This window comes from Pleurodeles waltl, chromosome 5 (assembly GCF_031143425.1).
Source record: "Pleurodeles waltl isolate 20211129_DDA chromosome 5, aPleWal1.hap1.20221129, whole genome shotgun sequence".
Classification (NCBI taxonomy): Eukaryota; Metazoa; Chordata; class Amphibia; order Caudata; family Salamandridae; genus Pleurodeles; species Pleurodeles waltl.
This window is the reverse complement of record NC_090444.1, coordinates 1802591695-1802613650: the sequence shown is the minus strand read 5'-3', so window position 1 is coordinate 1802613650 and position 21956 is coordinate 1802591695. Positions and strand designations below refer to the sequence as shown.

The following is a 21956-nucleotide window of genomic DNA, read 5'->3' as shown; positions in this document are numbered from 1 at the left end:
GTGTGGGAGAAGGAGGAGGTAACAGCGTTGATTTGTCGCTTTGAGGATTATGCTGAGGTTGTATGCCTACTTTGGTGGTGTGGGTGTGGGTACAAGTTCCGCTGGCAACCATCTATGGTTCCGGATGGAGGTGTTTTTCCTGAAGATCAGTACTTCTTTCTTGTCGGAGTTGAGTTTGAGGCAGTTGTCTCTCATCCAATTAGCTACGTCGGCCATGAAGAGTGTTCTGGTAGGAGAGGGGTCTTCTGTGATCGAGAGGATGAGTTGAGTGTCGTCTGCATAGGATATAATGTTGAGGCCGTGGGATCCGATGATTTCCATCAGGGAGGTCATGCAGGTGTTGAACAATGTGGGGCAGAGTGATGATCCCTGGGGTACACTGCAAATGATATTCTTGGGTTCGGAGGTGAAAGAGGGCACCTGGATATTCTGTATGTGTCCTATAAAAAGGGAGGTGATCAATTTGAGGGCGTTCTCCTCTATGTTGAAGTTGTAGAGCCTGTTGATGAGGGTGTGGTGCGATACGGTGTTGAAGGTTGCTGAGAGGTCAAGGAGGATGAGGGTGGCAGTCCCCCTGCAGTCAAGGAGGGTTTTAATGTCATCTGTAGCTGCGATCAATGTGGTCTCTGTGCTGTGGTTGGCTCAGAATCCTGAATTGGGGGCGTCAAGCAGTTATTCTGTTCCAGGTATTCGGTGAGCTGTTGGTTAATGGCAGGGTAGGGGAGCAGAGAGATCGGACCAAAATGTTGTAGTTCACTGGGATTGGCAGAGGGCTTCTTTAGTAGGGGTTTAATCTCTGCATGCTTCCAACTGTCTGGGAAGGCTGCTGTGGTGATGGATCTATTGAGGATGCTGGTGAGTTCCATGCTGGTTTGATTGGTTCCAAGGTTGAAAAAATGTTCTGGGGCATAAGTCGGTGGGTGCTCTAGAGTCTATGAATGACATGATGGCTGTCGTGGTCTGAATGGTCCATGTGGTGATTGTTTGGCTGGTGTGCGTTTGTTGGCTGAGACTGTTGAGGTTGAGACGTGTATCGAAGTTGTTGTAAATGGTGGTTATCTTGCTGTGAATGTAGTCCAAGAAGGTATGGACGGGTTCTTGGGAGGTGGTGAATTGTGTTCTCTGTAGCTGCTGGGTTGAAGTATTCCTTGACTATCTTGAATAGTTCTTTAGGGTGGTTGGCTGCTGAATCGATGCCGGCTGAGCTTTCTTGATGTGCAGGTGGTAGTTGCTGAGGGCTGCACTGAAGGTGGCTCTGTCTGCAGGTTTCCTGATGCAGCAGCAGCATTTCTAGAATTGGCAGCAGTTGTGCTCAGTGGTTCGGGGCTCAAGGGTGTACCAATTGGCTTGTCTTGAGGTTTTGTTGGCTCTTTCTGGCTTCATCGGGGCAAGACTGTTGGTGCACTCTGTAATCTAGGTGGAGAAGTTCTGGACGGCTTGTTCTAGGTTTGATGACGTTTTGGGTGGGGTGGTCCTGACGGCCAGAGTCCCCTATGTCCCAGCTGCAGTGGGTGGAGCTGTGGTGTTTGGTGGTGGGGTACTGTCCGCCGGAGATGGTGAAGTGAACGATGGAGTGGTCAGACCAGGTGAGTTTTGTAATGTGGTTAAGTTTAACTCTGTCGCTGGAGGTGAAGATGGGGATGAGTGTGTGCCAGCTTTGTGCGTGGGTTTGGTGACCAATTAGTTGAGGCCGATGTTGTTCATGTGCTTCAGGAAATTGGTGGAGTTAGCTTTGTTGGGATTGTTGACGTGGAAGTTGAGGTAGCCGAGTAGGATGTAGTGATTGGAGTTGATAGCTAGACGGGCAATGAGGTTGGAGATGGCATCACAGAAAGCTGGTTGAGGTGCCGGGGTCTGTATACGAGGTTATCTCTTATCGTTGTTTTGACGTTGGTCTGTAGTTGGAAATTGAGGTGTTCCATGTGAGGTGAGGGCTCATGAGTGGCGATGCAGCGGATGGTTTCTTTGAAGATGATGACGATGTCTCCACCATGTTTGTTAGAGCTATCTCTGTGTTTCATCTTCCATCTATCGGGTGTTGCGGTGGTGATGTTGGGTTTTGAGGAGGAACTGATCCAGGTTTTGGTGATGAAGGCTATGTTGGGGGAGAGGGTGGTGATGGTGTCCCAGACTTCAGTGGTGTGTTTGCAGAGGAATCGGGCGCTGAGCAAGATGCACTGGAGCCGGTCAGGGTTGTTCATGGTCTTCCGGGTCATTGTGGCACGGGATCCTGTGTGGATTGGTGGTCCTGTATTACAGGAGAAGAGGCAGTGTAGGCAGGTGAAGGGTCCTTTGGTTGTTCAATGGGAGGAGGTGCAGCAATTGTTGTCGCGGCATCCAGGATCTCGGCTGTGTAAGTGGGAGGCGTTAGGGTCAGGGCTTCTGGATCTGAGCATGGTCCAGACATGAACAGTCGCAGACAGGCTTGCCTTTGGCATGCCCGCTGCACGCAGGTGCTCTGCTTCTGTGCTGCGGCCTTCATTAAGTAGGTCCTGTGGTGGCAGGGTGCTGGGTGGCAGAAGGTGGGAGGAAGCAAACGGTGGGAAGCGGGCCGGAAAGGGAGACAAGAACAGGGCAACAGTAGGAGCAAATAGACTAAAGCGGCAGCAGGGTGAAAAGGCAAAAACCTCAGACAGAGGGCACAAGGGCACAAAGGTCAGCAGAGGACATAAGAGCGATGAAAGAACATGAGGCGTGAAACCGGCAGAAGGGGCAAAAGGATGCGGGAAGCGAGCAGGAGAGCGAGGTGAGAACTGAGAAGAAAATTATAAAGTAGAAAAGATACTAAGCAGCAGCCAAGATAAAAGGCAGACAAAGGGCACGAAGGCATGAGGGTACAAAGGTGAACTGAAGCAAAGAGACGAAGGAACAAGAAGAGAGAAAGCGGCAGACAGAAGGCAAAGAGGTCAAGAAAGGACAGGAAAGCAGCAGAGACAACAACGAGGCAGCATGAAAGAAAAGCCTGGATGCGGAGTGCAGGGCAGTGTCAGGAGACCTGTCGCGGGGTGCACCGCAGTGTCAGGAGACCAGTTGCGGGGGAGCTGGCACGAGGACCTGCTCAATGGGGTCCTGCTGCCGCCTCTACTAAGTAGGTCCTGGGGGGGGCAGGGAGCTGGCTTGCAGGAGGAAAGAAACAGCCGGAAGCAGGTGGGAAGGTGAGGTGAGAACAGGGCAACAGTAGGAGAAAAGGGAATAAGGCAGCAGCAGGGCAAAAACATCAGACAGAAGGCACAAGGGCTCAAAGGTCAGCAGAGGGTACAAAAGAGACAAAAGAACACAAAGAGCAAATCTGACAGAAGGGACAAAAGGATGCAGGACACGAGAAGCAGGCGGGAGAGCAAAGTGGGAACCAAAAAGAAAAAGAGACTTATCGGCAGCCAGGGCAAAAGGCAAAAAAGCAGACAGTAGGCCCGAAGACACAAGGGCACAGAAGTGAACTGAAACAAATGGACGAAGCAACAAGAAGAAATAAAGTGGCAGTCAGAGGGCAAAGAGGTCAAGAAAAGACAGGAGAGCAGCAGAGACAACAACGAGTCGGCAGGGGAGAAGAGTGTGCACAGCAGTGTCAGGAGACCTGTTGCAGGGGGGCTGACACGGGGACCTGCTGAATGGGGTCGCGTTGGAGCCTCCATTAAGTTGGCCCTGGTGTGGGGGGGGAGGTGGTGCTCACTAGGTGGTGGGAGGAAGGTAATGGCAGGAAGTGGGTGGGAGAGCGAGGTGAGAACATGGCAACAGTAAGAGCAAATTGACTAAAGCAGCAGCATAGCAAAAAGGCAAAAACGGCAGACAGAGGGCACAAGGTCACAAAGGTCAGCAGAGGGCAGAAAAGAGTCGAAGAACACGAGGAGTGAAACCGGCAGAAGTGGCAAAAGGACACGAGATGTGGGCGGGAGAGTGGGGCAAGAACTGGAAAGAGAAGGAGAAGAGAGACTAAGCGGCAGCCAGGGCAAAAGGGAAAAAGGCAGACAGAGGGCCCAAAGGGACAAGGGCACCAAGATGAACAGAAACAAAGGAACAAGAAGTGAGAAAGCGGCAGACAGAGCAAATAGGTCAAGAAAGGACGGGAGAGCAGTGGAGACATCGACGGGCAGCAGGGGAGAAGAGCATGGAAATGGAGTGCACGGCGGTGTCAGGAGACCTGTTGTGGGGAAGCTGGCACAGGGACCTGCTTGAAGATCTGAGGTGGATCCTGTAGAGTTTCAGCCCCTTGATTTCCCTCTACCTGAAAAAAAAAGGGCGTTTCAGCTGTTGTGGTTGCCACTCTCCATGGCCTTGAAACTGGCTGCATCTAGACGGTTTTTGGCTCTGTGAAGCAAACTGTTGAGCGAATGCGGATTTACCTTGAAAAAATGAAAGACAAAAGGCATTTGGCAAAGCAGGAACAGTCAATTTAATTAAACGCAGTGGCTGGGAGAATAGTACAGAGTTGGTGTCTGAGAACTGTCTCAAAGTCCATTCGTTTCATAGCGCCATTTTATACATTTTCTTGAGGTGCAATAAAACGATTGTATGCTTTCTGTGGGGGAAAGGAATCTAGACCTATTCACGAGGCCATAAATCTGACTATCTGAAAAAGTGTGCTGGTGGGTCCCGACCTTGCGTGGACAAAGTATGGGCCAGGAGGTAACATGCCTAGATGTTCGGCATGGGGAGCATGTGATCACTGCATGTAGTGTGCGTGCTGTGTTCTGGCTGAGTGTTCCTGACTTCATGTGGTATCTAACTTTATGGTGCTTTGGGAACGTGCACCCCTCCGGCCAAATGTCTTTTATTGGGGCGAGTCTCCTAGGACATCTGTGGTGTTGCTGCCTATCTAGGGAATCGATCTGGGTTTTCCTGTTTGCGTGTTTGTCTACGGGCTACATGTCACCCCACCTGTGATCTGTCAATCAGTTGCTTCAGCCCTAGGTCGCAGGGCTTGCCTGACCACATATTTCTGACTCTGGGTTGATGGAGAGGTCATGTCGGATGTATTCTGCAACAGTGATGCAAGTTTCTTGTTATGTTGGCACACATGGCGCACATTGACATTGTTTTTATGCATATTAACAAAATGTTTGTCTTGCCTGCCCTCTTTTGTCTTGAAAGTGCCTCTTTTAAAGGAGAGTCTAAAGATCTGCAGGGCCCCCAATTCTTTGGCAGTTGTGTTTGACTTTTTTATTTCCGCCAGCTCTTGGTCTATTCCTGTGCCAAAGAGCTGGCTTCCAGTGGGAGGGTCTGTCAATAATTGTTGATTGTACCTCGGGCTTAAACCCGGAGATGTGCAACCATTCATGTCTACTCATGAATGTTCCTGTATCTAGCTGTCTACTTGCTGTATCTGCAGTATAAAAGGCTGGTTTTAGGCATGAATTTACAATGTTTCCCTCCTCTCAATGATGCTCTTCACTTTTTTATGGTACTTCATCTGGAGGTGTGACATAAGATCTTACATATGCACTCAGTATTGATGAACATGCCTATTTAACAGCACATTGGAATTGGTGATCTGCCAGTGTGAGGCTGCAGCTCTCTCCCTTGTCTTTCCTACAGCCTACATTGTTTTGCTTTCTTTGTCTTATGGAGGTCCCATGGAGGCTGGGGACATTGCTTTTCCCTTGCTGTGGAGACAATCAGTGAATCTGCAGGGGTGTGGAATTTAATAAAATATCTACTTGTCCATGGGACTTGTCCTGTAAAAAAATCTACTGGTCCTTTTGGTGCCATGTAGTGCGGCAACAAATTATGGCAGCAATCTCATTATGTAAGGGTTCTGATAATAGCCTCTCTTGTTATACCAGGGCTACTACCATAAAAGGGCTAGAATACTTGCAATTTCAATCCCATCTATAGCAATTTCCTTGGTTTACCACCTTTCCGCAAATCTACATACTGGGGATGGAGGCATCAGTAAGCAATAGTTCAAGGTCTGGAAAGCCTTTCAATCTGCAAACCTACTAACTTGCATGTTTGAAGGATTTTCACCAGTTCTTCTGTAATCTTTCCCATAATGAGAAATGGTTGAAATGTACTCCTGACAATGGCAGAAGTAGAAGTTCTTCCAGGCTTGGGAAAAAAGTGATTATAGGGAAAGTGAACTTGTGAACGTTCAATAGATTTTCACATGGGCAAATCTACACATGCATATTTGCTCATGCTAAAACACAGTTCACAACTATTTTCTAGGATAATTATTTCCTGGTCTACTTCTGCAAGTTGTTGTGAATTCATGAAAGCCACTAAATCAAAGACATATACCATGGGTGCACTTTTTTTAACTTTCTTTAAGAATTGGATCCCTAATTAGGCCTGGCATTAACAAAGACATTTTGTTTTAATTAAACTTCTATTTCCCTCTCTGTCTAACAGCTGGTTTTGCTGTGAGCCATCACATTATTCTCTTACACAAGGAGCATGTTGGCGCACAGTGATTTTGTTCAGTGCCAGGAACTACTGGGGCAATCAGTGGTGTAACGAAACTGGAGGGGGCCCCCTTGCAAAGAACATGGAGGCCCCTGCCTCCAGACTCACTCAGGGCAGGTGCTGTGCTGAGAGGGTCCCCAGGGAGGGAGGCTGCAGAGCCTTTGTTACGCCACTGTTGGCAGTGTGTGCTTTTTGAGACCAAAAACGTTTATTTTTATTTTTGACAGTGTGTGTTACAATGATGAGGACCTGGCAACTCCCACAACTATAAAGTGTTACAAATCCCATGTCAAAACAAGACATGCATTGACAAAACCAAAAGACTCACATAAAATGTTGGCTCAGTTGGCTTTGCCCGTGCTGGTTTATTTTCATGCTTCCCATAATCTTATTGAAAATGGTTACACCGGTTTTCCATTAAGAATATTTTTTGGAGATATAAACATGCATCAACACACTTTACTAAATGACGCTTCAGAGAAATGGCACCTAAAATTTCATTTTAGCGAAATGTATTTATTCCTACTGGCATTTGTTTCTGACCATTTTATTTTGAAAGCAAAGAATCATCACTCTTGCTTACAAGCTTCTGTAAACCTTTGGATTGAGTCAGAGAGCATGTTTCTTTGCCTCATATTGTTAAACTTTTCAAACATATTTGTACACTTTTTTTTCTGATACCACTGTCAGTTTTACAGTGTGACCTTAAAACGTTTATTTACATTGCTTACCCCAATAATGAAGGCTTTTCATTGATAAACCATAAATACAAGTTTGAACAACATTAACCTATGGACACACATATTACCCCAACTGCAGACAGTTCCCTTCTCTCTAAACTGACAGCGTTTGTGCTGCAGGGGGTTGGGCCTACTTATCCCAAGGACAAAATAAACATGAAAACGTGTTGCCCTTGACCTCAAACAATATGTCCTGGTTGTTGGGCGACAGGAATTCCACATCCCTGATCTGATTCAACATGCCCCTAGATATATTTAGGGACTTGTGATGAGACTCTACATTTTTTCTTTCCTTGGTGTAACTGCCCCGATGTCGCTGCTGTGGTAAGAAGTTCCATGCCCGGCTGGGGAGCATGGGGAGATATTGGTTCCTCTTATACGAGGGTGTAATTGTCACAAGATGAAAACATGTCTCCTCCTTTTCCTCCTCTATTACAATTCCAAAGCGCTCAGCTGTCTTCTTGACTATCTGTTGTTATGTGGAGATATCTTCCGGGGGAGAAGGTCTTGAAGAATAAGCTTCTGCCTTCTTCGAAGGCGAATCGGTCTCTACGTCTTCTCACAGCATTTCATTCCGTGGCTCTTCTATTTCTGTATCCTCTGGTTGATGCCAGAGATACCTTCCTAATGTTCCCCTACCTCAGTGTCCTGACCCGCGTCTGTGATTTCTTCCTACCTCTCTAAGATTGTCTTGCAGATTTTCTTAAAGCCTATGAGTCGAGGTTCATAAAAAAGAGGCATGGATTCCCCAAAGGCTCTCTTTTTCCTCATAAGATTCTCGATCTCGACTTCCAAAGCACTTTTCTTTTTCTTGGCATTGCAGACATCGGAAATCTTAGGCTACCCCTGAGACTTTTCTTTCGAGGGCGCCCTTCCCTCCTTCCCTTTTCACGCTTGATTGTCCTGGGAAATTGATGCGCTGCCTTTCAGCGTATTCTTCCTGATGAATTTCTCTTTCCCGGTAGGAAGAGAAGTGCTCTGAGGTCCTTCGACTACTAGTCTCCTCAGTGTCGAGGGCTTTGCCTTCGGTGACTCTGATGCATTGCTCGAAGGACCAGGCTTCAGTGGTCCCAGGCATATGCTTGACTTCCTTGCCTATCGATGGATCAGCTTGTTTACAGGCATGTAATTCTGACTGAAATTTATTAGATCATTTAATTCAATCAGAAATCATAAACGCCAATGACCATACACTCTTTCAAACCTTTTTTGAATAAACTTTAAATAATCTGCAATTAAGGGATCTGTGGTCTGCCTCAGTCTCTTTTAACGTATCAAAAAAAGTCTTACTAAAACATGCCTTCACTTTTGTTCCTGCAAGATAAAAACGAGCTGGCAAAGCGTATGGATGATTATCAATAACTATTTCACCCTTTCTAATCAACCCTACCTTGGCACGTTATTCAAAAGCACTAAAAAACAAATTAATGGTGTATCATTTTGGAAGCGTGCCTACCTTAGATTTAATTCCATCATGGTCTAAATCAAGGTTGAGTAATAACTGTACATTATGTAATCAAACCGAGGAGACAATCATACACTTTGTTTGTGTTTGCCATCCCCTAGTAAACAAGCACTAGCCAATAGGTCTCGCCTATGGAAGAGCTATAGTCTTTGCCAATATGGTTCAGCCATGGTTTACACAGCTTGGCAACTGTTCAGCATGGCTGAAAGTGGCGTAAAGGAGAGTGGCGTGGAGTGTCGTAAAGTAGAGTATCATGGAGTAGAGGGTGGTGTTATGGAGTGGTGTAGAGAGGTGTAGAGTTAAGTAGCGTGGAGTCGAGTGGCATGAAGTGGCATAGAGTGGAGTGGCATAGTGTTGTGGAGTGTCATGGAGGGAGTAGAGTGTCAGTGGAAGGGCGTGGAGTTTTTTGGAGTTGAGTGGTGTAGAGTGTCGTGTGTTATCGAGCAGAGTGAAGTGGCGTAGTGGGTGTTGCAGAGAGTGGACTAGAGTGCTGTACAGAAGAGGGGTGTGTGCTGTAGAACGGAGTAGATTGTCATAGAGTGGACTGGCACAGAGTGGAGTAGTTTAGTACAGTGGAATGGTATAGAGTAGCGTAGAGTGGAGTACAGTGTCGTAGAGCGGAGTGGCATACAGTGGCATGGAATAGAGTGGAGTGGAGTAGTGTGTCGTAGAATAAAGTGGAGTAAAGTGGCTTAGAGGGAGTTGCATAGAGGGACGTAGAGTGAACTAGTTTCATAGAGTGGCATAGATTGGAGTAGAGTGTCAGAGTGAAGTAGAGTTTAATGGAGTAGAGTCATCTAGTGGAGTGTTGTAGAGTGGAGTACTGGAGTGGTGTGGAGTGGAGTAGTGTGTCGTAGAATAGAGTGGAGTAAAGTGGCTTAGAGGGAGTTGCATAGAGGGACGTAGAGTGAACTAGTTTCATAGAGTGGCATAGATTGGAGTAGAGTGTCAGAGTGAAGTAGAGTTTAATGGAGTAGAGAGTCATCTAGTGGTACTGGAGTGGTGTGGAGTGGAGTAGTGTGTCGTAGAATAGAGTGGAGTAAAGTGGCTTAGAGGGAGTTGCATAGAGGGACGTAGAGTGAACTAGTTTCATAGAGTGGCATAGATTGGAGTAGAGTGTCAGAGTGAAGTAGAGTTTAATGGAGTAGAGAGTCATCTAGTGGAGTGTTGTAGAGTGGAGTACTGGAGTGGAGTGGAGTAGTGTGTCGTAGAATAGAGTGGAGTAAAGTGGCTTAGAGGGAGTAATATAGAGGGACGTAGAGTGGAGTAGTTTCATAGAGTGGCATAGTGTGTCAGAGTGAAGTAGAGTTTAATGGAGTAGAGAGTCATCTAGTGGAGTGTTGTAGAGTGAAGTGGTGTACAGCAGTGCTGAGTAGATTGACATCGAGTGCTGTGGCTTAGAGCGCACTGGTTTGAGTAAAGTGGGGTATAGTGCAATGGGGTAAAGTAAGTAGAGTGGCGTACAGCAGAGGTGTAGAGTAAAATGGAGTGGCATAAAGTGTAATGGCGTAAAGTGGAGTGGCACCTGGTGGAGTAGAGTGCAGTGGCGTAGATTAGGATGTTTCAGAGTAGAGTGAAGTTGTGCAGGGTAAAATGGAGAGGTGCAGGATATTGTGCAGCGGTGTAGCGTGGAGTCGCATTGAATGCAGTGTGTGGAGTGCAGTGGTGTAGGGTAAATTACAGTGACAAAGAGTGTAGAGGCGTAGAGTGCATTAGCGTAGAGCTGAGTGATGCAACATGGAATACAATAGCATAGACTGCAGTGGTGCAGAGTAGCGTAGAGTTCATCGGTGGAGAGTGCAGTCTTGCACAGTAAAATGTCTTAAAAGTGCAGTGGTGTAGAGTGCATTGGAGTAGACTGCAGTGGCGTAGAGTGTTGCAGAGTAGAGTGCTGTAGAGAGCTGTGCCATACTGTACAGTGATTCAGAGTCGAATAGAGTGGGATAGAGTGCAGTGACAGGGTGCAATGGTGTAGAGAGGCGTAGCTTGCAGTGGTGTAAAGTGTTGCAGAGTAGAGTATTGTGCCGGAGAGTGCATTGGTTTTGAGTAAAGTGGTGTAGAGTACAGTCGGTAGAGTACAATGATTTAGAGTAGGCGGGCCTAGAGCGCAGAGGCATAGAGTGGTGTAGTGTGATATAGAGTGCAGTGGTGTAGAGCAGATTGTTTCAGAGTTTTAGTGACGTGGAGGAGAGTGAAGTGATGCAGAGTAGAGTGCCACAGACTGCATTGGCGTAGAGTGGAGTGGTGCAGAGTGCAGTGGGGTGGCCTAGACTGGAGTGGTGTAGAGTGCAGTGGCCAAGAGTGCAGTGGTGTGTAGTAAAGCAGAGTGTATTGGCTTAGAGTACAGTGACGCAGAGTAGAGCACAGAGGCGTAGAGTAAAGTGCAGTGGTCCACTGTAGATTAGAGTGGTGTAGAGAGCGGTGGCATAGAGTTGCATAGATTGGTCCAGTGGCAGAGTGCAGTGGCGCAGAGTGCAGTGGCGCAGAGTAGAGTGGCAGAGAGTGCAGAGTTGAGTGTTGAAGAGTGCAGTGGCATAGAGCAAAGTGGTGCAGAGAGCAGTGGCTTGAACTACAGTGACAAAGAAATAGAGGAGATGATATCCTTGTGTCTTGTAAAAAAAAATGAAATGGAAGCTGTCATTTATTACAATCTGATGGCAGATTGTTCTTGTGCGACTGCACCGGCTGCATAAATAGAAAGAGTGACATATGTGCATGTGCAAAAGGTAGGGACAGGAGAAAGAGATATCTGCTAAAGTGTTATAAAATATTACTGGTAAAGGGTTGTTGTTGTTTTTCTAAAGAACACATTGGCGTAGGTTAGAGGTGATAATGCATGCAGGTCAATTCTATTTTAATGAAAAAAGTGCTCTGTGGCAGAGGTAGCGTGTCTTGAGTTGTAAAGGTATTAATTAAATATGCAGCTGTATTTTATTGTGGAACAACAAATTATTATTGTTTACTGATCTTATTTTTGCATACGGTGTTGCTGGTAGGTGTTACCTATGTAAGGTGTTACCCTACAAATTTAGCTTTAAACCCAGATATCATTCACTGATATCGGTGGTGTAGGAGGCTGGCCTGGTGTGTGGTGGACACCTATGGTGTTGTCACCCTATACCAGGTCTAGGTGGCCCCTATTAGTGAGGTGTAGACAGTGTCTAGGAAGGGCTCTCTACAGGTAGCTGTGGATGAGCAGCCAAGACCTGTCTAGGAGACATGCAAAGCTTATGCAATACCACTACAGTCACACAGCACTTACACACATGAAAGAACCACACAGTGTTAAAAAAATAAAGGTAATTAATTATAGTAACACAAATACTAGAATACTGAATAGGCAATACCCCAACTGGAGGTAAGTAAACACACTATTGTATACACATTAGCAATCAGTAAATAGCATAGAAAGCAATAGGCATTGGTAAAAGCAATAGCAAATAGTGAGGGGCCTAAGGGAGGGCCAAACCATATATTAAGAATGTGGAATGTGAAAGACAGTCCCCCACCCAAGGATGTGAAATCAGGAGAAGGGAGCTGGAGGAACTATGAGCCCCAAAAGGTAAGTACTAAGGTGCCGCCCAGGGTCCAGGATAGGAGAGGTAAGTACTTGGTTTTCCCCAATGCCAACAGGAGGAAGAACCCAAAGGTGGATCCTGACAGAAGAGGGCCTGCAAGGAAAGGGGGCTAAGTCCAGTTCGAGATGAAGTGTCCCGTTGTGGCAGGAGCCACTACCCAACCTTCTGTAAATGCAGGACCAGGTGGACGGTGTGTGAAGAAGGTTAGCAGTGCAGCCCAGAAGTGGAAGAGGAGTCCCAGGAGTGATGCAAGTGATGTTGTATGTCGTCGTTCTAGATGCAGTCAGTTAGTGGTGCTGGAAAATCACCAACAAATGCAGAGGATGGAGAAGTAGGTTTGCAAGGCTAAAGAGGACCAGCACGGTCCAGGGGACTCGACCCATGGAGGGGAGTCAGAGGTGAACCTCAGCAGCTGGGAGAGTCACAAGAAGAGGCAGCCCCCACAGGCAACCCACTGGCAGCAGGCACAGGAGTCGCAGTGAGGCCCACTCGGCACACCTGAAGAAGAGCCCTACGTCGCTGGAGCAGCAGGCAAGAGCCTTTGCTTTGCAGGAAGGTGTGCTGGGGACCAGGGCTACACAGAGACTGAAGATCCCATGGAGGAGGAGCAAATAAGCCTTGGCAGCTGCAAGAGTCGCGGTGCACCTGGGTACTGTCCTGCAAGGAGAGGCAAGGGCTTACTGTCTCCCAAATTGGACAGCTGGTAGAGAGGACCAAGGGGACCACTCCAGACCACCACCTGTGATGCAAGATCCATGCAGTTCAGTAGGAGAGAAGATCCATGCAGCCGTTCGTTGTTGCAGCTGGTGCCTGCAAATGCCGGGGTGTGACTCATTCATTCCAAGTGAGATTCCTTCTTGTGCAGGCTGAAGACTCGCCACCCTCCGAGGATGCATAGCTAGGGAAATGTTGCAGTTGCTGGAAGGGTCTGGAGAACATTTTTTGCAGAGAGGAGTCGTTGCTGAAGTTGCAGATTGTTGGTTCCTGAAGAATCCAGTTGCAGTCCTAGTGACCAGAAGATGAAGTAAACGATGCAGAGGAGTCCTTGTGGAATCTTGCATGTCGAATCTGAGGACCCACCCAAGAGGGAGACCCTAAATAGCCTAAAAGGTGGTTTGGTCACCTGCAAGGTGACCACCTATAAGTAGGGGGCTGTGACATCACCTGCCTGACCTTGCCACTCAGATGCTCCTAGGGGCCTGTGCACAGCTTGGATTCAAGATGGCAGAATCAAGTGGCCACTGTGACCACCTATCAGTAGGGGTCTGTGACATCACCTGCCTGACCTTGCCACTCAGGTGCTTCCAGGGGCCTGTGCAGAGCTGGGATTCAAGATGGCAGAACCAAGTGGCCACCTGAAGGAGCTCTGGGCATCACCAGGGGTGGTGTTGGATAGGGGAATTGTCAGTCCCCTTTCCTTTTACCAGATTCATGCCAGAGCAGGGACTGGGGTCCCTGGACTGGTGCAAACTGGTTTATGCAAGGAGGGCACCAAATGTGCCCTTCAAAGCATACCGGTAACTTTGGGAGGTTACCCCTCCCAAGCCATGTCACACCTATTTCCATGGGGAGAGGGTTTTGCCTCCCTCTCCCACAGGTAATCCTTTGTTCTGCCTTCCCCTTCTTGAGCTGGTCAAGCAGCAGGAGGGCAGAAACCGGTCTGGAGGGTGGGAGCAGCGCGGGCTGCTTGCAAAACCCTAGAAGACTGGTAGGAGCAATAAGGGGGGGCTAGAGTGCATGGAATCATACAACCAATACTGGCAACAGTATTGGGGTATGATTCTGACATGGTTGATACCAAACATGCCCAGGTTCGGAGTTACCATTATGTACCTGGACACAGGTGGTGACCTGTGTCCAGTACATGGGTAAAATGGCTTCCCCGCACTTACAAAGTCCAGTGCAATGGAGCTGGAGTTCGTAGGGGCACCTCTGCTAGTGCAGGGGTGCCACCACACACAGGTACCTGCACCCTGCCCTCTGGGCTAGGGGGGCCTACCATAGGGGTGACTTACAGTGACCTGGTGCAGTGACCTGTAGTGAGAAGGGTGCATGCGCCTTTTCACGCAGGCTGCAATGGCAGGCCTGCAGGCACATTTTGCATGGGCTCCCATGGGTGGCACAATATATGCTGCAGCCCATGGAGAACCCCTTGTGCCCCAATGCCCTGGGCACCTAAGTACCATATACTAGGGACTTACACTGGGCACCAGTGTGCCAATTGTGGGGTGTGTGAAGTCCTAGACAACCAAATTTAAAGGGAGAGATCACAATTACTGGGGTCCTGGTTAGCAGGATTGCAGTGAAAACAGTTAAAACATACTGACAGCAGGCAAAAGTGGGGGTAACCATGCCAAAAAGAGGGTACTTTCCTAGCGGTGGTAATGCACTTGATAGGGTAAGCAATGTTGTATAAGCCAGGGCTGGAAAAGTAATAAGAAGCGAGAGGCCTGTTAGTGTTGCTTATGTGATTTAATAAGTGAAAGACAAGGTCTGGAGGAGCATATATTTTTAATTATTGTCGATGGTGAAAGTGCATGAAGGATGCAGTGTAATTGTTGTTAGAGCGTGTGGTGAGGTGTAAGTAGTGTCGGGCAAAGTGTTAAAAGAGCCTAAAGGCAGATTGTGAAGCTTTGAAGTTGAAGAGGGGCTTGGGAGTGTTAGAGCTGTGGGTGGGTGGAGAAGGGATTCTCCGAGTGGCTCTAAGATTGTGGTATCTGTTTGTTTAGAAGTAGCAGGAAGGTTAGTGTTACTCCTTGCTCAGATGTGCATAAAAACACAAAGGAGTGGAATTACTGTCCTAGAACCAATAGACTTGCTGCCTAAGTAAAGGTTAGGACTTTGTGAAAGCATGGGGGAGTGGGTAGGGGTGAGGTGAATCTACAGACAGAAGAGAAAAATGTGGATGGGTGAAATGAAGTTGTGGTTTATATTCATTATGTTTGTGTTGGGCATGTTGCCACTGTGCCTGCTGCACAAATGTAAAGTCTGGTAAGTGTAGTTGAGAGTGACAGATAAACAGAGAGGTGTGTTGTTGGTGTGTGAACCCCAAAGCAGGGTGATAAGTTGTGGTGTTAGTAAACAGTAGCCATACTTTGTATTTTAACATGGAACTAGGGTCAAAATGTGGTATCTCCTAGTGAAAGTAAAGGAATTGTGTTCTTTTAGTCTTGTTGAAATGTATATTGAAGCATTAGCATGGGTTTAATGTTTCCATGAGTTATTATTGTCCTGGTGTCGCTGCACTTGCTGTTTGAAAATAAAGTAAGTTCCTGGAAGCGTGTGTTTAAAGAACAGGGAAGGGAGAAGTGGTTCAAGGTGCTTAGAGGAGCAGTGATGGGGTGTTGTTTGTAAAACAACAACTTTGCCTTTTGCCTGTGCTGAACTTGTCACAGTGTAATTTTAGGACACCTGTACATGTTTAGCAGCGTGTGCACATTGTCTGCTTTCATTCTAATCAGCAACATGTAGCCAGAGTTGGGGCTTAAATAATCTGATCCTGGCTGGGTCCAGTCTCAAGACTGGCACTTAGATGCAAATGTAAAGGATGGGAAATAAAGGCTCTAAGCTTGTTATCACTTCACAAGAGCTTAAGAGAGACATGCTTTTGACTCTGGTCAGTCCCTGTTTATAAGAGAAATGCATACATTGTAAGAATGTCAGATATTTTGGTCTGTCCTAGTATCTGCACAAATAACAATGTAAATAACACTGTTTTATTTCTTTTATAGCTCTACTAATCCCAGTGCAGGGTGTCAGAGCTCTTTACATAACACACATATTACCTATATAGCTAAAATACAAATCTGTCATCTGCATTTTCTGTGATGTGCTTTTTAAGGGTTATGTTACAGCCTCGTAAATGGAGCAGAGAAGGGGCATGAGCGGGGTCCATGGAGAGTGTAAACTGCATTACTCTTTCCTAGTATCGCTCTCACTTTGAAGTCAGCCAAAAGCAAAGTAAACACCAAGCTCCCTCGAAGACACAGTTTGACATTTGACTTCTGTCTTTGAATGCACAGCAAATATGACAAGATAAAGAAAGTAAGTTTGTTGAAGAATACACTAAACATGGTGTAGGAAAAGGGAAGGACAAACTGAACCTGGAGAGCCTAAAGCAAATAAAGCCAGCAAATAGAAAGCCAGAAAATGTGAGTTACAAACCACAAAGCCAATTTTAATCAGCAGGTGGAATGCATCCTAGGTCAACTTTCTGAAAAAACCCAAGATGTGTTCAGCAAACCAGACAGCTACGCTGTCTAGTAGGCTGTGACTTATCAAAAGCAGAGCCCTTTTAAGGCAATCATTCAACCTAATGAGGATACGCCATGATAGCATCACTAACTGTGATCAAAACCAGCTTAAAAGCACACTTTGTCAATTTCTTGTGCTTAACAAAAACAACTGGAATGCCATACTTGAAGACACATATGTTACAATTTGAACATTTACATTTTGTAGTACATTCTTTTTCCTCTTAACCTTTTGTATTCTTTCACATGCAATAGTTTTAACTTTAACTTTGCATGTACTACATGAACATTTTTACTAGGAATACTCCTCTTGTTTCCATTTTCAAAAACAACTCTTTGGACATCAGCACAAAAGTTGTTTATCACGACTGACCTGTGAGACACCCTATGGGCACATCACAGGTGTGTTTCTCTGAGGTACACAGCAGACCATCAGCCTAGTTACAGGTGTGTTGCTCTGAGGTACACTGCAGACCATCAGCCTAGTTACAGGTGTGTTGCTCCGAGGTACACTGCTGACCATCAGCCTCTTCTGATGTTTTTAGACCTTACACCCACACATGTGAGGGCTAAAATTACCAATGATGAGACTAAGGCAGTTTGGTATATACCAGAATCTCATGCCTATTGTGTGTCTGTGAGGTAGATTTATTTTTACCTGCCTACATTGTTGTTCAGCATTTAGCTGCCATGGAGTGCTCTTCCTTCAAATGTCTGCTCAGGGCGCCTTTGCAATGCCACTCTGGGTTTTTGAGTACTACAAAGAGGAAGATTGCTTTTGTTTCTCTTGGGTTTGAACAAACTCTGATTGCACTTTCTGAACTAAGCAACTGTGCCTTCTAAAATGAGGTGAAAGTGCAAATGCTAAAGTTTATAATTTAATAACCCTCAATTATTGTTTGTTTGCACATATGATTGATACTGGAAATGTGGTACTTTGATTTAGACCCCCTTGAGGCAGTATGTGGCTAGATTCCCATGTACTGGACATTTCTCTTCCTCAGAGAGCATCTTGCATGTTTTCTTGGTAGTTTTATAATCTCCCACTTGGTCAAGCAGTATGACAGCCATCATGCGATCTGTGACAGAATGCAGTAGCAGAGATGTACATACAGGATGAAAGGCCCTTCTTCTTGTGAGCTGTGAGGGCCTTCCCAGTTCCCTACTGTGCCATTCCCTAATTTCTGTCCCCACTGTTGATGTCTCCAGGTCCCCGGTCACAAGAGTGCACTCAAGTTACCAGAACAGCTCAAAGGAAGTGGACTTCTATCTCACAGTGTATGGCGCCATTGCTGTGGCTAACACCGTCTTCACGGTCCTTCGTGCATTCCTCTTCGCCTTTGGAACCATCCGCGCAGCAACAGTCATTCACGGCAAGCTGCTGAGGCGTGTGCTGAAGGTAAGCGGAACCATCCCTGCAGCAACAGCCATTCACGGTAAGCTGCTGAGGTACGTGCTGAAGGTAAGCGGAACCATCCCTGCAGCAACAGTCTTTGACGGCAAGCTGCTGAGGCGCGTGCTGAAGGGAAGCAGAACCATCCCTGCAGCAACAGCCAGTCACGGTAAGCTGCTGAGGCGCGTGCTGAAGGTAAGCGGAACCATCCCAGCAGCAACAGTCTTTGACGGCAAGCTGCTGAGGCGCGTGCTGAAGGTAAGCGGAACCATCCCTGCAGCAACAGCCAGTCACGGTAAGCTGCTGAGGTACGTGCTGAAGGTAAGCGGAACCATCCCTGCAGCAACAGTCTTTGACGGCAAGCTGCTGAGGCGCGTGCTGAAGGTAAGCGGAACCATCCCTGCAGCAACAGTCTTTGACGGCAAGCTGCTGAGATGCGTGCTGAAGGTAAGCGGAGAGAGCAGCAGCATACAATGCAATCTGCCTCCCAGCAATTGGCTTGGATTAAACATAAAGAAACTAGTTTTTATTTGTCCCTATCTGTGCCAGAGTCAGTAGTTACACCACCGTGCAGAGAAGGGAATATATTATTTTGTAATATTCCTGGAATGGAAAGTATGGGAAGACCTGGCAGATCCCAATAACTCCTCAAAGATTTTGTACTAATTATGATTTTCTCCTTTCCTAGTCAAGTGCATTTCCACCGATATGCCAATATGACTGACTGAAATCTGGGTTTAAATATAAATTTCTAGGGAATTAATTACTGCTGATACTAGCATCTGGAACTTAATAATATCTTTGGGTGTTCTAGTGCTGTGCTTCTTAACCCGTCATCCGGGGACCGCTGGGGATCGCAAAGCCTGTCCAGGGGGGTCAGTGATGGCTTAGAAAATTAGATAATACTAACAGAATAACAAAGTGTATATAAATAAAGAAGCAAAATGTGCAGTTAATTTTTTTTTAAATCTTCTGTAAATGTAATGGAATTTGAAGTTGGAGGCTAAAATTTAAATTAGTATCCTAAGATTGATTTGTGGGAGCAGAGCAGGCGCGGAATATAGTATGGATAATGAGTGGCATCAATCTTTTTTAGAGAATCTTCAACATTCACGTTAAAATCAAAATGTGTTTATTTTTATATTTGATTGGGATTTAAATACATTTTTTTTATAATTTGTGTATTTATTTGGTGGATACTTATTTCTGTTTTTTGTGCATTGTTTTGCGGCTTAAATTATTGAAAAAGCTTAAGCTGATGTCCTCTGCTTCCAGTAATGACTCCGTGAAGGTCCCCAGATTCCAATAATGGTTCGGGAGGGGAGAATCCTTGGGTTCTAGTATGGTTACGTTAGAGCCCACAGAAGTTAAATGTTTAAAAAACACTATCCTACTGGAGATTATCTGAGGCTCCCAGCTCTGAGTTTGTAGGCGAACATGAGGAGATTGCTTGTCTGGTGTTACCGACCATCCCTTATGCACTGCTTTTTCAGACAGCAAAATATATTTTCTTTTCATAGCCCTCATCTATTACTTAAAAGTCACTGCTCAAAGACTCACAACAACAGAGGACTTGGGGCCTGATTTATATATTGGTGACAGATATCCCATTCGCCGAATTCAAAATCCCATTAAATCCTATGGGATTTAGATTTCGGCAGATGGGATATCCATCACCGTTGTGGTGGAGTAACACGCCCGCAAATATCTAAATCAGGCCATCTGTCTTTTCTAAGTACAAACCTTTCTCATCTGCACAAATCTCCGTGTTTCTGTGGGTAAAACCCTCCTGTTGCCTGGCATCTATGCCCCTAGCTAGTAGGCTCTAAAACATTTGCTTACCCTCACAAGAATGGTATTCAGGAGCATCAGCATAGAACAGCAGGACTGCACGTCTGCTTGCTCAGTTGTTACTCTTAAAATGGCACCTGAAATGCCAAGCACAGTGCAGTGACAAAGGGAACTCGATGCAGCGTCAATTTTAAAAAGTAGAATGTAATTGTTGGTGTGCTGAAGCAGGTGATGTTAAGTACATGAATGAGCAGACCCACTGATATGCTTTCTTATATATGTTTTATCCTATAATTTGGACATATAGGGATTTACATTTTGTGAGTTCTTCTTTACATAAATATTGATACTACCTAACAAATATTTAAAAACTGAGCGCGTATTTATAGTTACAGAAAGGAAGAGGGACATATTAGTTCTCTGCGGTAATTCTTTTATAAAAATATTGAAGATGACAACACTGGTGACCAAACAGTGGACAAGGGGATGCGTGTATTTTTCAGCCAGAAGAGAAGGGGAGTGGACTGCATGGCACATCATCCAACAGCCGAGATACATAGTATTGATGGCCCGCTACAGAAGACATTTTTCAGAGAATATCCTTATTGTCAGGAGCAACAGTCTTTTTTCATGATGTCCTTTCATCGGGATCATTCTAGGAAACATACATTTAAACTATGAACCCCCATCTCAGTCAAGGGAGGCGCTTCCTAAGCTACTTCTGTCCATGACAAAGCGTTGTGTGAAACCTCTGGGTTCTGGTGATCAAGCATGATGGATGTTCTATTCTGTTCTCCTTAAAACTCCTTCCCATGCAAGTTGTGGCCATACGACTGTACTATTTGCAACCAATATTTTGTGACCAGTAATCACTATTTTTGCCACTATTAAAATATTTTTAAGAACCGACCAATGTACTAGTAGGTTAGTTCTTAAGAAACTGAATCATTGTGGGTCGGAATTCCACCTATGTCGTGCACATTAATGAGGGCAGTTGCATACTGAGAACCACTACAACTTGGTGCCTTAACAGGGATGGTGACTTACTGGGGTGAGCAGACTACCATGCTTGTATTTGCTTTTAAATAAAGCAACCTTTTCTGTTTTTTAGATGCTGCTCTTTGTTCTTAAAAGAAAAAGGGCAGCACTGAAAACAAATAAGTTTTGAAAACTTTTTTTTAGGTGTGGGCAGTGGTTCTGTGGACAACTGCCTACTCCTAAAAATCGTTTTGACCATTCACATTGGGAAAGTTGTCCTTTGGGGACCCCTTCCCATTTGTGAATGGTTACCACTACCTTTCAGTAGCTGGTAAAATATGAATGTTTTGCTACAGGATTCTGGCCGCAAAGCATTAATACATACCATAAGGAATCAGTATTTGGAAGGAGTGACCTAAACATGCCCCTTCCAAATACTGATTTGGTATGGTTTCCTAAACCCTTTTAGCAATTCAGTAACCTGTTACCAAATCACTAATTTGGTTTAGCACATTTGAAAAACACATTTACTGGTTGCAAACCCTGAGATTTACTGATTGCCAGGGTTTGCGGCCACTAAATGGATTCGAACATATGTGCGTAGTTGATTTGACACCTTCCTCCCCCTCTACCAGAGGCAGAGCCATTGGTGGCGTTGGGAAGACATTGCTACCAAACAGAACGCGATATTTCGAAGGATAGGTTTAGAACGATGTCTGTAAATCAGATTTTCTCTTCCTCAACAGAGTGAAAATGGATCTGTACTTTCATCTCATACATTGTCTATTTTCTTACAGCTGTAAAAAACAAATAGAGAAAGCTCCTGCTTTAACTTACAGAAATACTCCCAAGCTCAGAGCATCTTCCAAGAATATTCTCCTTTGTCTCATTGATCGGCAGCCCCAAGTGTTTTGTGTGCACCATGTTGATGCTCCCTTGGGATGTATGTTAGACTACCACCCGTATTTACGGTAGGACAGGTCTTCAAAGAATATGACCACTCTTTCTGAGGACACTGTACTTGAGTGTTATCCAGACAGTCTGGAAGTCACTCCTCAGTGACCATCAGATGACATGTAATTAAGTAGCCATAATTAGCACATGCCTTTGGAAAGAACTTCTGTCTACAGACAAGTGCCCCACTCTGCTTGATTGAGAGTGTCTAGGAAATGTGACTTCACTGAAATACAGACCCTTTCCTTGCATGACTGATCATTAGTATAGACTCATTCTGAGGGCCTTTCGTGGCATGCTGTGCCAGGCGGTGGTTACTGCGCAGTACGCTTAGTGAGTGCTGTCATTTACCTAAATAACACTCTCCATCATCAGTGGCTAGTGCGTTCTTTACTGTACTTC

General features: G+C 45.8%; 1 protein-coding gene across 1 annotated transcript in view; it reads left to right on the top strand.

Moving 5' to 3' along the window:
• Positions 1 to 21956, top strand: part of ABCC10 (ATP binding cassette subfamily C member 10) — a 161627-nt gene that overhangs the window by 113505 nt on the left and 26166 nt on the right. The window contains exon 14 of the mRNA XM_069236268.1: positions 17648 to 17837. Within this exon, the coding sequence (XP_069092369.1) occupies positions 17648 to 17837 (190 nt within the window). The remainder of the gene's footprint in view (positions 1 to 17647; positions 17838 to 21956) is intronic.